This window comes from Poecilia reticulata, linkage group LG3 (assembly GCF_000633615.1).
Source record: "Poecilia reticulata strain Guanapo linkage group LG3, Guppy_female_1.0+MT, whole genome shotgun sequence".
Lineage (NCBI taxonomy): Eukaryota > Metazoa > Chordata > Actinopteri > Cyprinodontiformes > Poeciliidae > Poecilia > Poecilia reticulata.
In genome coordinates, this window is record NC_024333.1 from 10,338,015 (window position 1) to 10,352,079 (window position 14,065).

Below are 14,065 nucleotides of genomic sequence, written 5' to 3' on the forward strand. Positions count from 1 at the left end.
GTTTATTTAAAATGTTTTTCTTTTTATTTATGAATCACCAACTTGGGATAATTCGTACAAGAGATTTGCTGGAATGGTTTTACAAGTATAAGACATATTTCAAGACCTTAAAAACAGTGATACATTTCAAAATCCAGCGACACTCCGAGGACTGTGCAAGAGATTAACCGGTCCAAAATTTTGAGGCGTTCAGTTGGCACTAACCAAGATTTATTTTTGTTAAAATTTTTAGGAGCTTGTTTTGGAAAATCCACAAATTCAAGACACAGTTTTGATTTTTTTTGTGCAGTTTTGTGTGGCCTCTGATAATATAAAAGTTTGAAGTCTCCAGATTATAATCTGTTGAATTACATCCACACACAGACAATTTAGGTGATACTGAGTAAAATATGATGGGACACAAAGGCACATGCTTGCTGATCCTCATAAGTCGACAAAATGCTGCCAGAAAATAGCTGCTCACTTATGTTTGCACAAAAATACAGTCAAATTCATAAATAAAATGTTTTACAGGCTTGAAACAATGCTGGATGAGAATGGATGTCCTGAACTAACCTAACCCTCCAAGTCACTTGCAGCAACTACAATGTCAATCACAAACTACATTGATATTTTTTCTGTCTCATACTGATCTCCATTGTTTTTGGAGCCATTTTGGATTTTGGCAGTCACAATATAGCATAAAAACACATTTGTGTACATTTGTCTTGATTCAATCAAATTAAAAACCAAAATATTGGCTGTAAAAGAAAGAAACTGCTGCAGGTTCATTGACAGAGATAACAAAGGAGATGACAAAGGATGTCGTGGAATCAAGAGGAGTGAACTGGAGTGAGGTAACAGAATATAAACTAGACTAGACTATAATTACCAGCAGAAAATAAGATAGTTAACTGGGTCACCCAGAAGAGTGTTCCTTTTGTTCTTTGGTTTTAACTGCAGTTTGCATCCAACGATATTGCATCTCTTGGATTTTATTTCCCCATCATTTCATTGTCCTTATATTGTCGAGAATGTTTAGAATCAATTATCCTTTGTCTTCTTCTATATCACAACTGTGCGCTGATTTGTGCTATCGCACAATCGCACGTAAGTTTCCTGCATCTGACAACATGTAAAATAAAAGAATGACAAAAAAGGCGAGGGGAGGTTTACTGGTGGGATTTAAGCGTCTTTCGTTAAGTCGGTAGGCAGTACCTTTATTTATTAACTAATTTGTCGCAAGTTGGTGTGGTCGGCAGGAGGTGCCCCTGTCTTTTCTTCCGTGTAACAACAAACCTGTTGAGCGTTCATTTGTAACCTGACAAGGGGCGACACGGCGAGTCTTCCTCGCTCCAGACACTGTGCCTTGTGGAGGCCCCGCTGGCTCTGCTGTAGCTTTCAGCCGCGCATGGAGTTTAGTAGTTTTAGAACTTCGGTCATTTTGTACCACAAAGTGTTCTTCACGTCAAAACGGCACACGGACAGCAAGTGTCGGGGGAAGGATAAAGTAAGTGTGAAGTTGCTAAACTTAGTCCACTTGTTGTGAATGCACGTGGACACACAGCAGTGGGACTATAGAGACACGAGGACGAAACTTTTTCTTCCATTGCAGTGTTTATTAACGTACCCCGACATTTATCGCTTCTTTTCACATATAAACTGTATTAATATAAATATATTTGGTTTTACTGTTGTCGACAAAGACTAATGGAACAGTCAATTTTATGTTTTTATATAGTTAAATGCCTACTTTGACAAATTAACTAAGATAATAAAAGATCATAAATTCAAAATAACATAATGAATTATGATGAATTTAGCATAACTGCAACAAAAGACCATTTTTTTTTTGCTGTCACCGTCTTAAAAATACTTAAATATTAATCTTAGGCCTACATATATTTCAGGTTTAAACTTGAAAAATCACTTTTGCGGTCATATTCTTTTAATTCTTTGTATCACGTTTTTTCCCCGTCATTTGCCCTGAAAATCTCTCATCTGATTTTCTGTTTCTATATTAGCTAGAACTAATAAAGGAAAAGACTGCCATCTAGTGTAAATTCTCTGCTAGTACACTTTGTTCTCATGGGGAGCAAATAGTGAAACGAGAGGTTTAATGTTTGACGGCAAGGACAACATTGCATGACATTTATTTTAAATCCACAATAAGCACTTAGAAATCTTTAAAAAATAATACATTAATTAATAAATAGCAGAACGTTAATCACAGTAAAAAATGTGAAAGACCAAAGTAACATCTTTTAAATATTGACATAAAAGGAGAAAACAAGATTTTGTTTTTAATCTTTTATTTATTTATTTTACAAAAGAAAGAATTTCCAATGATTTTTTTTCTCCTTCAAAAACATATTTACAGATTTATACAAAAATACAAAAGAGATTGAAATCTGTTAAATTCTAGCTAGTTTTGAACATGGAACTACATTGAAACAGTTAGTGTGTGTGTGTGTGTGTGTGTGGGTGTGTGTGGGTGTGCGTGTGCGTGTGTGCGTGTGTTTTATAGTTTTATCATTGCCTACAGTTTTTTTCCTGCTCAGTCAGATATTTTTAGTCTGTTTAGTGATATTCCATACTGTACACATTTGAAGAAAAATATGTGGTTATTGTTATATTTCAAAGTTGGGAATAAACTTTATAAAGTTTTCTATCCTTATGTTGTTATTCCCAAGCTTCTCAGGACTCAGATATTACAGTGTAACGAGCCTGCAAGGATGCATCAAAGTCTGTATCCCTAATCAAAAGGTTTTAATAAATCTTCCATTCACTGCTTTTAAAATTAAAGAAACAGTCGTCAGATATTCCCACCGTACCAGTAGGAAGTACAGTATGGACAAATCCCTCTAAATAAATGGTCAAATATGTCACAATATTTTCAGATTCATCATGTTCAATAATAATGTTTGCTGGAGCAACAAAATTCAACTATGAGTCAAACAGACAATGACTTTCTGATCATGCCACCCGACCCACATGTTTATGCATTGATATTTCCGTTTCCATTTCTGTGTTTTTTCGCTTATTTGTACATGTCATCCAAAGCAGACGGTCCAGATGTACACTTTTACTGGTTTCTTCAGGAAATAGCTTTCTCACTTCCACAGCTCCAGGGAGACCGAGCTCCAGCACCGAAGCTGTTGAGTTTCACCATCCAGACAGATCCTATATCCATTACTTTACAGTCTCTTAAATGCGTGATTGTCCAGTGAGGAAATATACAGTACATGATAAACCCCTGTGTGTGAGCACAACTATACAGAACAGAATCAGCCAGACAGTTTGTACATCTATAGAACACACTATTCAACTGGACATTTAAACAGAAAATACTAAATCTTTTTTTTTTTTTATTGTGGAGAAATCCTGCAGATAAAAATAATGAATAGGTGCCGTCATTTTCTTTTCTCCCCTCTCCCCTGCCCTACCCAACCCCCTTTTATTTATTGCATGCGATAAAAAAACCCACAACAAATAAAACAGTGGACAGGAACAAGTGCGCTTTAGAAATTTGATGAATGTAAAATTCTAGTCAGTTCACAGCTTTTTTACGCTCTCCATCTTACACAGTGTCAGTTCTGCATTAGATTCGCTGAGTTTCAGACAGTTGTGATCTATCTATCTATCTATCTATCTATCTATCTATCTATCTATCTATCTATCTATCTATCTATCTATCTATCTATCTATCTATCTATCTATCTATCNATCTATCTATCTATCTATCTATCTATCTATCTATCTATCTATCTATCTATCTATCTATCTATCTATCTATCTATCTATCTATCTATCTATCTATCATGATAAAACAGACATGATTTCTGAGGTATTCACAGAATACAGTGAATGGTTTCAATTGAAGCATGGTCTCTAAACATAAGAAGTATATGTGTTGTGTTTTTTCTGGTAGGCAGGTGAGAGTTCAAGCTTTCCACATATGTATATCTATTCAAAGGGCAAATCTCTTCTTACCCTTGCAGCAGTAATAGATGAACCATCAATGTTATGTCATACTGTTGTTTACTGTTGTTGTCTTCTCTCTTTTTGAAATTATGTGATATGTTAGGTTTGAAGTATAAATCAGAATGGTTTATTAGCCACTGGAGTTGAACTTTCACCTGTCTAATGCTACTGGGTCAGTGCAAATGAAGGAGAGGCAACAAGGAGAGGCGAACAGTACACTGCTAAATAAAAAAAAAGGAAATCATGTGTAATGTTCAGTGAGACCTGTTCTTTGCTACACGCAGATTGGTTACCCATAAAAGTTCTCGTAATTTCAATATAGATTAGAGCTTTCTATTCAGTACAAATATACATGGATTTCATTATAAGATATATCTTTCTTCTATTCTTGTGTATCACGAAGTGCAAAACGAGGCTGGATCTGTGAAACCATACCAAGTTAAACTCTAGTCCAACAGATTGAAGTCCTTCTAAAGCATTTTCACCATCTGCCCTCACTGGTTCACTTAAATTTGCAATGAAACGCACATTTCCTTTTTTTCTGGAATGGCAACTTTTGCTAGCAGCTGGAAGGAGCAATACATTTTAATGTAAGCTTTTGACAAGCGTGAGATTTAATTTTAGTGAAACTTTGCATGTAGCTTCATATAAATTTATACGTTCAGGGACTTTCAAATGCCCTGCCGCAACCAACTCTGTAAGAGAAAGGCCACTGTGCGATTGTCCAAAATTAGCCTGGATGATAGACAAATAGGTGCAAGCCCTTGCTCCTTCTGTTTTTCGATACTCAAAGAAAAATCTGTTTTGATCTATGCAGCGTAAATGCAACTCATATCTTTCGCAGTGACGTAATCGATTCTCCTGTAATACAAAAGAAGTACAAAAATGTTGACAGAAACTAGGATCAGGGATTCTTTCCACATAGGTCATGCAACAAGTTGAAGTCTTATCATTTTCTGAGGCGCATTTTTACAAAAATACATGCATCATGTTAGTATTTGGATATCATTTTAGTCAACAAATATAAGATTGGCTCTTTGTAATATACTTTATGGCAGGTCTGCAGATGTAAATATAATAAAAAACTTGGTGCTGAGTTGAGACTTTTGCTAGTGACTTTCACATCGAACCGACTTTGCTTGTTGGCAGGAATACTGAGTAAAGAGTCTAGGAAGTCTGGCTGATGCAGTGGGCACCATAGGTTGAAAGAATACAAAATGTGGAAATCATTTTTAAATGAAGTAGTAAATCAGTCCCCAAGTGACATACGTGCACCCGCACCATTGAAAACACAAAAAGTAGAAATATTAGTAAAGATTGCATGTGCCTCTACATGCACACTCACTTTGTCACAATATTATGTCCTATCATTTTCCAAATACTTGAGATTTTATTTATTTATTTATTAATTTTTTTAGAAAAAGGCCCGTTCAACCAAAATATTCCTTGCACTTTTAAAGAATGAAACTATTCTTCACTAAATAAGGTATTTAGATATATTTTCAGGATTTAATTATAATCCTTTAACGATTCTCTATCTCACAACAGTCTGCCACTTTTTAACAGTTAGCTTTTAGCTGAGTGCATTTCAGCAACAGTCAGATTTGAAAAGTTGCAGGAATTCCTCCACCGGTGAAAAAGAGAAGTGCAGGTTTTGAAAATCCAGAAAACAGCTAAGAACGGGCAAAAGTTCTTATCAGGTCATTTTATGACGATCTATCATCATGAGGGCTCCCATCTGAGTTTTCTGTCTCCCCTTCTGAAATGGCTTGCATGGGCGCTGTGTAGAGGCGACTGCGTGTACTGTAGCGACTGCTGTTAGCAACCGGGGGGATCCGAGAACGTCCCTGTCGAGATGCAGCTGACATGGGGAGTGTTTTGGGAGTGAAACTTTCCGAGTTGGTCCGAGGAAAAAGGCCTGGTATCTGGATTGGGTCCAAACCAGAGATTGGGGGCTCCTGTGGCATAGAAGATTGCTCCTCTGCCTGTCTAATTGAACCTTCTTGAAGGTACTCCCCTGGTGTTTTAGGGGTAATGGGGCTCTTCAAAATCTCTGTCGCTGACATGCGGTAGCTAGAATCAGACCTGCTGCCTTTCTTTAGCAAAAGAAGTTTAAACTCCTCGTTGGATGTGCTGGATTTCTTAGCACTACGATAGATTGGAACAGGAGCTCTCTGTGACCCAACGGCATTGGCTAAAGTAGCAGGAAAGTTAAGAGGAGGAGCTGGAGGGACAACACCAGTGGAAACATTACTGGGGGTTACAGCTGACACAGGGCAAAGACGAGATTTCACGTTTAGGTCTCCTGAATCTTTACGGCCAAGGACCTTTCTTTTGGATCTGAATAAAGAAATTACAAAATAGTACAAAGGAACATTGTCAGTGAATAAACATAAACTTCGTAAACTTGAAATAGTCTAAAGTTGCATTGCAACATATACAGTGTAGAAGCACTAAAGGCAATCGAAGTGCAAACTGTACAAATACCTGTGTATCATGGCAAAAAGGTCCTCTGTTGTACGACTCTTGTTAGGGGATGTAATAATAATGTCGTCATCCACTTTGGTGTCATCCATCAGAGGGGAAAGTGAATTATCACTTGGTGTGGAATCTGTGGAACACAAAATCTCCTTGATATGTTTTCTGGTTGTCTGAGTACATATGCTAAAACATACTGCTCTTTACTAAATACTACTCTTTAAATTTGTGCTTAAAATGAGATTTGCTCATTGGCTGATCACCACAGTGGACTGGTTTATTCGGTGGGTAGACAATGTTTGGACTAATATGAAGCTGGATTCAATACAATGTAAGTTGAAATGGGAAAGAAAACAACTTCTAACAGAGGACAATAGCGTATCTACCTTATGAGGACACAGAAAACTTGGTTTCACCATAATGTGTGTTTGCTTCAAAACCATTACAAGCAAGACCCCCACCCAGTGCACTGTTTATGTTCTGTAATATGCAGTAAACAAACTTAGTTTAGTTTGATTTAGTTTTTCAGCTTACCTTTGCTGAAGTAATCTTCAGTGTCAGGAGTGGTGGAGTCATCCTTGCTCTCTTGGAGTTGGTGAGGATGGGCACTTCTGGTAGCACCTGATATCACTTCCCTCTCTTCTTCATGCACTTCTTGTCCTCCTTTCCTTGCATCGCTGATTAGGTAAGGATGCGATGCCTCTGTTGTGTTGCCAGGCACTTTGACAGGACTAGCCCATGGCCCTGAGTTTAAGTGGGATCCCCCAGCAAATTCATAGGCTGGGGGAGGAGGGTGGTCCGATCGCATTCCTCCTCTGGAACATGCAGCCCTCTGCAGCTCTTTTACCTGCTCTTCTTCTTCCTCTTCCTCCTCATCCTCGTCCTCGTCGTCATCCTGGGAGAACGAGCGCTCCCCCAAAACTCTAAACTCGGAACGTGCATGTGTTGAGTGGGTGAGCCCCCTGAACTCTGTGTGTGAGTGAATATGAGTGTGGAGATCCACAGGTGAAGGGTGTGGAGCACGTGGAACTGGTCTATGCAGGGGTGAACTGTCTTCAGAGATGTCAGACGAAGGGTCCATCCTTGTTCTGAAGGCAGTCATGGCCCAAAAGGTTCCTGGTCCATACCGGTCCTGCCTTAGAAGCAGACTTTCATACGATGGAGGTCCATCAGGATGGCGACCAGGTGGAGGTGGCTGTGAACGTTCAGGAGAAGAGGTGTGATCATGACATGGGGGTCTGGGAGGTGGCCTTCTGGGAGGGAGAGGCCTGGTATTAACAGGGGGAGGAGCCAGGGTGGAACCACTTGGGGGACATTTTGGCCTTGTTACAGTCTCAGTTCCATTCGCTGTGTCCTGGTATGTTGTGGAAGTACTCTGTGGCTCTGAAGATTGGCTAACTGAATGAAGCTGCACTGAACGAATTGTTGATGGAGTAACTGACAGAACGTTTGGACTTGTTAAAGCAGAGCCTGAACTTGGTGGTGGGTTGGTATTGGTTATCTCGGGGACCATTATTTTTGGTCCAGCGGACAAAACATTTGCAACTCTGTGTTTGTTGTGGTGAAGGGTGTGCATGTGGTATCCTCGGTGGGATAAAGTGTGTCTCACATAGCCTCCATGTAGAACATTGAGATCAAGTTGAGAAGGTGGAGGTGGAAAGTCTGGATCTCTCTTATTGCAAAATGAAATGGAAGCCCCATCTCTGGGAAACTGTTGCAAGGAAGAGAGAGATGACTTCCTTTCTGGCACTTTAGGTTTTCTCTTGCCAGTTGAAGGGGACAGTGGTCCTGGGAAGAAGGCTGCTGAAGATGAGGGTAAGGTTGATGTTGGGGTTTCTGATTGGCTGGAATAGCCACTTGATGGTGAGGCTAGGCCGGCCAGTTTCTCAGGTGACCCAAGTTTAAAGTCTCCAGATGGAAGAGATGGACTGCTTTCCTTGGACTCTAAGGTCTGTGCAACAGCCTGGATTTGCGTTTCTGTGGAAGAGGAAGAGCTGTCTGGTGACTTCATACAATCCATAACAGTGGTGCCTGTAGCTGTGCTTGAGTTAGACATTGATGCGTACTCACCATTGTTAGACTTAAGCTCACTGTTGTGAAGCCACAGATCTGCATAGTCAGACTGCACAGCACCTTCATCCTTAAATGAGTGTGTATCTGCAGAGCTAAAGGACATGGGCTCTACTATGTCCATGGCTCCCCCCAGTCCCATGCCCCAAGTTCCTAAAGACTCTGCAACTAGACAAGATGACTGTAATGGTTCTGGAGCTCCTCCAAGTTCCAGGTCCAGTTCCAGCTTCATATCTGTGGAAGACGAGGTAAGTTCTTGCTCACTAACCATCTTTGGTTGATCCTTATCTGCTTGTGTGTCTGTTCCAACATCAACACTACTATTGGTTTCCTTTAGTGAAGATGTTCGCTTGGGTGGTGGAGGTTTGATTTTTGATTTCCTTAAAGGACGGCAAGTCCTCCCTAAAGTCATAGTGCCTGTTTTGAACTCAAGTGGAGGCCGAGAATAACCTCCATGAGATAATCGTTTTGCCACAGTGTTGGACTGATGACAATCAGGCCCGAGGTCTGCATAGTTACATGTGTATTCTCTGTAGGTCTGATTATACTCCCCAAGATTCACAGAGGATGAGTAGAAACCTTCTGTATCAGAGGGGTAATGAGACCCAGGCTCTTTTTCAGCATTTGTTTTCTGTTTACTGAAACATGGTTGGTCATTAAGACCTTCCATTGAGCTGTATTCTTGAAGAAACTGGTGGCTTTCACTTAGCTTTTGGGTGGGATCTGGGTCTTGATCTGGATCGGTTTGATCTTGGTCTTGGGGGTATGTCCACTCCCCTTCGCTGGCTGTACTGACCCCTGCATCATCTAGCTGGTCTGTGGCTGATGATGTAAAAGAGCTTGATCTGTGGCCTTGACTCTGGGGCCTGAGGTCAGAGTGGTAGGAAGGATCCAGGGAAAATCCCTCATCAATGGCATTGGGTGCTGTATTAAGTGATAACTCTGAATCACAGTGGGAAGAGCCTGTCAGGGGTGGAGAAGAGGGAGGGGGGATGGTTTCAGATGTTTGTGAGGGGCAAGTGGAGCTGGAGCCACTCCAGTTTCCACTTGACGACTGGTGGTCCTCCTTGTGGTCCACATGACTGCCTAGAACACCTGTAGTAGACACTGAGTGAATAGGGCTGCTAAAAGTATCAGAACTGGATGAAATTTCACAGCTACCCATGTCAGCCTTGCGGGGCAAGCGAGAACGACCCCTCTCCATCCAGCTATGTTCTGGACTCCCACCTCCTCCGCTACCCCTGTCTCTTTCACTAGACCTCTGCAGTCTTTTTAGGCTTCCAAGTTGCAGTGGCTCAGGGGCTGCCTGATCATCTGTACTCTCTTCTTCATCCTTCATCATCATCATCTTCATTCTTGGACTTGGTCCGGATGGAATGAAGTCCTCTGCTTCATAAGGTGATAAATCCTCATCTTCATCATCATCATCATAGTTGTCATCATCGTCTTCGTCACTGTCAATTAGACGGCCGCCCTCTCTTGGAAGGCTACGTGAGCGTAAGCGGCCACCATGTGTAGAGGCTGTTGTGTATGTTGAGTCCGACTGGTCACCCAAGGAGGAAATGTTACCCGTAGAATGGGACAGAGAGGCAGGGATCCCTTGATGGTTGCGCTGAGCTCTAATGCGCCTTCTGGAGGGAGCAGCTGTACCTAAAAGGTAGAACCAGAAGAGAGAATCACAGATGTTTTTATTTTCACTGTCTGAACCAATAGATATGAGTCGAAGATGAATGTAAACAGATAGCTCTATTCTAGCAAAGCAACGGCATTGATTTTAAAGGCTAAACCAAACAATTACCAATCAATCTTTTCTGCTAAAAATATCTTTCCCTATTTCAAATTTTAACTTGCAGTGACATTCTCCATACTTTGTGATCTGAAACATACATGCTATAAGGAAATCATCTGTCTGGCAGCCAGAGTCACGAGTGTGATGGAGACGCCCACTAATTGAGAGGTCCTCTTGACAGAGAGATAGCTGATGTGAATTGGCGTGGATGATCACTGTACGCTCTCTTGCCACAGGTGATTCATCTGAGTCTGAAATTAAATGAAATAAAGTATATATACATTTTCTTCATGATGTGGCAACTGTGAATAAGTCATGTGAATCCTAACATCAACCTACATGTATCTGCATTAACATACCCATGTCCTGCTGTACCCGTTTGGGTATTCCAGTGATAGTCTTTCTCCTCCTCAGCTTCCTTCTTCTCTGAAGCACCGACTGGGAGTGAACTAGAGAGCATCGGGCACTGGCCTCTCTGTCAAACCCGACTCCTGCTTTGACAACAGAGAAGCCAGTAGACATTTACAAGTCTGAAGCAGAGCAGTGCAGATTCTCACTAATGATCATGTGCCCAAATGATTTACTAGTGCTGAAAATTAACAAAATAATATATTGCTTAAAACATCCTTGCCAAATATATTTAGAACAATGAGGAGATATTTGTGTTTTTCTTTCTTTGTTGTAATAAATCTTCTTGACGTTAAATCTTACTCTGTTGTATTTGTCTGTTTATTTCCCAATAAATAATTGAATTGTGGTTTGAGCTGCAGGGTTGAGGATGTGGATTGATTATACACTGACAATCATATACATGTACTCTTATGGACCTCAACTCTATTCATGAGAAAAATACTCACGCCAACAAAGCTGAACATAGCAGAGATTACCTGCAGAATATGGAAGTGTGGCATGGATGGAATGGTTTGTTTTCAGTCATGACCGCAGCACCAATTAACACTTGTGGGTATAAACTTAAAAGTGCTGTCCACACCAGACCAACTATACATCTCCTGATTTGCAGCAAATGCTGGGTAGGGGGGATTCCATCCTACAGAAGTGTGTAACCAAGCTGGTGACCAGCATGAGAAGGAGTTACCAGGTGGTTGTGGTTGTGTTCTGAAGCTTCTCTGTGTTGGAACCCAGACATGAGGAGCTGAATTACACACAGAAAACAACCTGGAAAAGCATGATCACTAGACATGGAGAATAGGACGTTTTTATCTCTTATTCTGTAGCTTTCAAGGACTGCATCAGGAAGACTAGTGCCTGACACCCTTCTTTGCTGGCAAAAAAATAGGACTTCATCTTCAAAGAAACCCTGGAATAAAAACTGATTGGTTTGCAATTGGCCAACTGGCTAACTAACATATTTCAGCTGAAGATAAGCGTGAGCAAGCTTATTAGAAATTCTGCAAAAATAATGAAATTAATGATAGATTCCCCCCCAAAAAAGACAGTGTCTTTGATCCTGCCTACTACAACTGAGTAGGCAGGATCAAAGACACCGTCCTGAGAGAAGAGGAACCACAGCTCCACACATGCTGCCTGCATCTGCCAGTCCAACCCAATGCTTGCCCCACGGTCTTTCTGATCATGCTTGCCCCAGGCCAGAAAGCGCTCCCCGGAGCTGGGAGAAGAGGAGCCAAGGCCCCCCCACACGCTGCTCGTGTGCACCAGTCCCACGTTGCTTCCCCAGCCTGCCACTGCAGAAGTTCCCTCTGATCACACCATCACGACTTCCTTTGTTCATTCTCCACTCAACTCACTGAGGTTCCCCTATTCTAAAGAACGTCTAAAGTTCATAATGACTTGTGTGACAACGCTGCATCATTTTATTTGTTCGTTTTCACTGTTCAAATGCTTTTTTATATTGTATTAGTTTTCATTATTTTGTTCATTTTTACTTGGTAGTTTAGCTGAGAGTCACTAGCTCAGCTGGAAGGTTGAATTATCAGTGCTGAACTTAATCCTTCATTTATTGTTATTTCAAGCCCTATCAGACATTTCTTCTTAAAACAATAATGTAGACTGGAAACTATTTTACTATTATTTCCTGATAGTCAGATGGTGGACCAATGTAGTAAATTTATTAATTAAATTACTCATTTTAATTATTCCTTTTGGCATTTATTAATAGTTATCATAGCCAAACCAATGCATAGCAATTATCGACCGGACACATTACATTATACTTCAAAATACTAATCAAGTAAACAATAACAAACAACAGAGATAGGCAGAAAAGATTTAACAATTCTTTCATGGCCTCAACCCACAAACCAAACAATGCTGCTCAAATATGACACCATTTAAAGGGAAATAAACAGGCTTCCCAGTGGTATAAGATGTACTGCTAATAAGCATCGTTAGAATAAAGAAATCACTGACCAAACTCAATGCAGTTTCTGTGCTAAGTTTAGTTTTGTGGCTAAATTGTGTGTGTTTCCATGTAGTCTTTGTATCATCTCCTATTGTGGAGCAACTGCTGAAGTACTTTTGCCTATGAATGTGAAAAGCATTCAATCAAATCCTTTTTTTCCCTGTTAATTTTACCTGTGACGTTAATGGGAATAATGCATGAGGAGACCGCTTGAGAATCGCCATTTGTCTTCTGATCTGATGGTGGGACGTTTTCCTTTGACCAGTTCGCCTGCTTGTCTTGGGCTGAGGGGGCACTGTGGTTTACGGCCTTGGCTGTTTGGCCTCCAATCACCTCACTGCTTTCACTTTTCTCTATGGAGGTAACCTGGAAGAGATATGCAAAATGTTACATGTGATTTAGCTCACTATAAACCACTGGGATTTTGTTTACGCTGGCAAGAGATAGAAGAAAAAACAAAAACACAAAGGTTTAAGCAAAACAAAGTTTGGATACCTTTCTATTCCATGGAATGAAGATGCAACCTTCAATAGTTTCAAGTGAGTAAAAGCACTCAAACTATGAACACAAAATACAACAAACAAAATTAAATGAAAACACAATACCATGAGTTATCAAAAGCAACAACAAAAAAATATATTGGTAAATAAAATTGTTGAAATGAAATCAAAATATGACAAATGAATGAGAATATTCTTCTTTCCAAACTTAAGTAAATATTCTGTGTAGTTGCAAACTTCTCACCTTCCTTTCGATTGTTTTCATATCCTCCTCTCTACCAGGCCTCTCTTGTAGCTTAACAAAACATAAAAATAAAAAACAATGTTTCTTTTTTGCAAACATAAGAAAAATAAGACAATACTGTGCCATTAATTGAATCCCTTACCTTTCTCTCTGTGGCCTGGATCTCTGTTTCTTTGACAGTCCTCTCCTTCAGAAGATTCAAAATGGAAAGAATTAAAATCAGTGCTACAAAACAAGACACCCTAAGCATCACAGATTTGAATAAACTCCATTCTTTTCTTTAAATAATAAATTAAAATTAACCCAATTCTAATAAAGTAAAAGTCAGCTGTTTGGCATAAATCATAATTTCCAACCAATCACTCTTGCACAAGGGCAGCACCTTTGTGACTAAGTTCAACAGCAGCAACGTTAAAACTGTGACTTGTACATATAAAATGTGCACAAGTAATGTAATTAAGTATTAGTTGAACATTGTAAAGGGTGTGAGTGTATGTCTCATCAAGTAAAGATGAGCAGTTAGTAATTGAACCCAGCTTGTTTTGCTCTTTTTGGGATACTTACCAATCTCTGAAAGAGACCAATTCTAAAATGTAGACTTGGATATAATTTTTTACACCATGCTTATTATAATATATATA

At 40.0% G+C, this 14,065-nt stretch overlaps 1 protein-coding gene across 5 annotated transcripts in view; it reads right to left on the reverse strand.

Annotated features, from left to right (window-relative positions):
- Positions 1 to 3,725: 3,725 nt before the first annotated feature.
- The window catches only part of nhsb (Nance-Horan syndrome b (congenital cataracts and dental anomalies)), a 47,215-nt gene continuing 36,875 nt past the window's right edge, over positions 3,726 to 14,065 (reverse strand). For 2 of the 5 annotated variants that reach the window (XM_008404493.2, XM_008404500.2), the window contains exons 5-13: positions 13,567 to 13,611; positions 13,425 to 13,475; positions 13,176 to 13,238; positions 12,854 to 13,046; positions 10,660 to 10,794; positions 10,399 to 10,551; positions 6,976 to 10,161; positions 6,451 to 6,574; positions 3,726 to 6,303 (exon numbers count right to left, since the gene is read on the reverse strand). In XM_008404493.2, coding sequence (XP_008402715.1) covers positions 5,670 to 6,303; positions 6,451 to 6,574; positions 6,976 to 10,161; positions 10,399 to 10,551; positions 10,660 to 10,794; positions 12,854 to 13,046; positions 13,176 to 13,238; positions 13,425 to 13,475; positions 13,567 to 13,611 — 4,584 coding nt within the window. In that variant the 3' untranslated portion in view covers positions 3,726 to 5,669. The remainder of the gene's footprint in view (positions 6,304 to 6,450; positions 6,575 to 6,975; positions 10,162 to 10,398; positions 10,552 to 10,659; positions 10,795 to 12,853; positions 13,047 to 13,175; positions 13,239 to 13,424; positions 13,476 to 13,566; positions 13,612 to 14,065) is intronic. The other 3 variants (XM_008404498.2, XM_008404494.2, XM_008404496.2) reach the window with 3 other exon arrangements.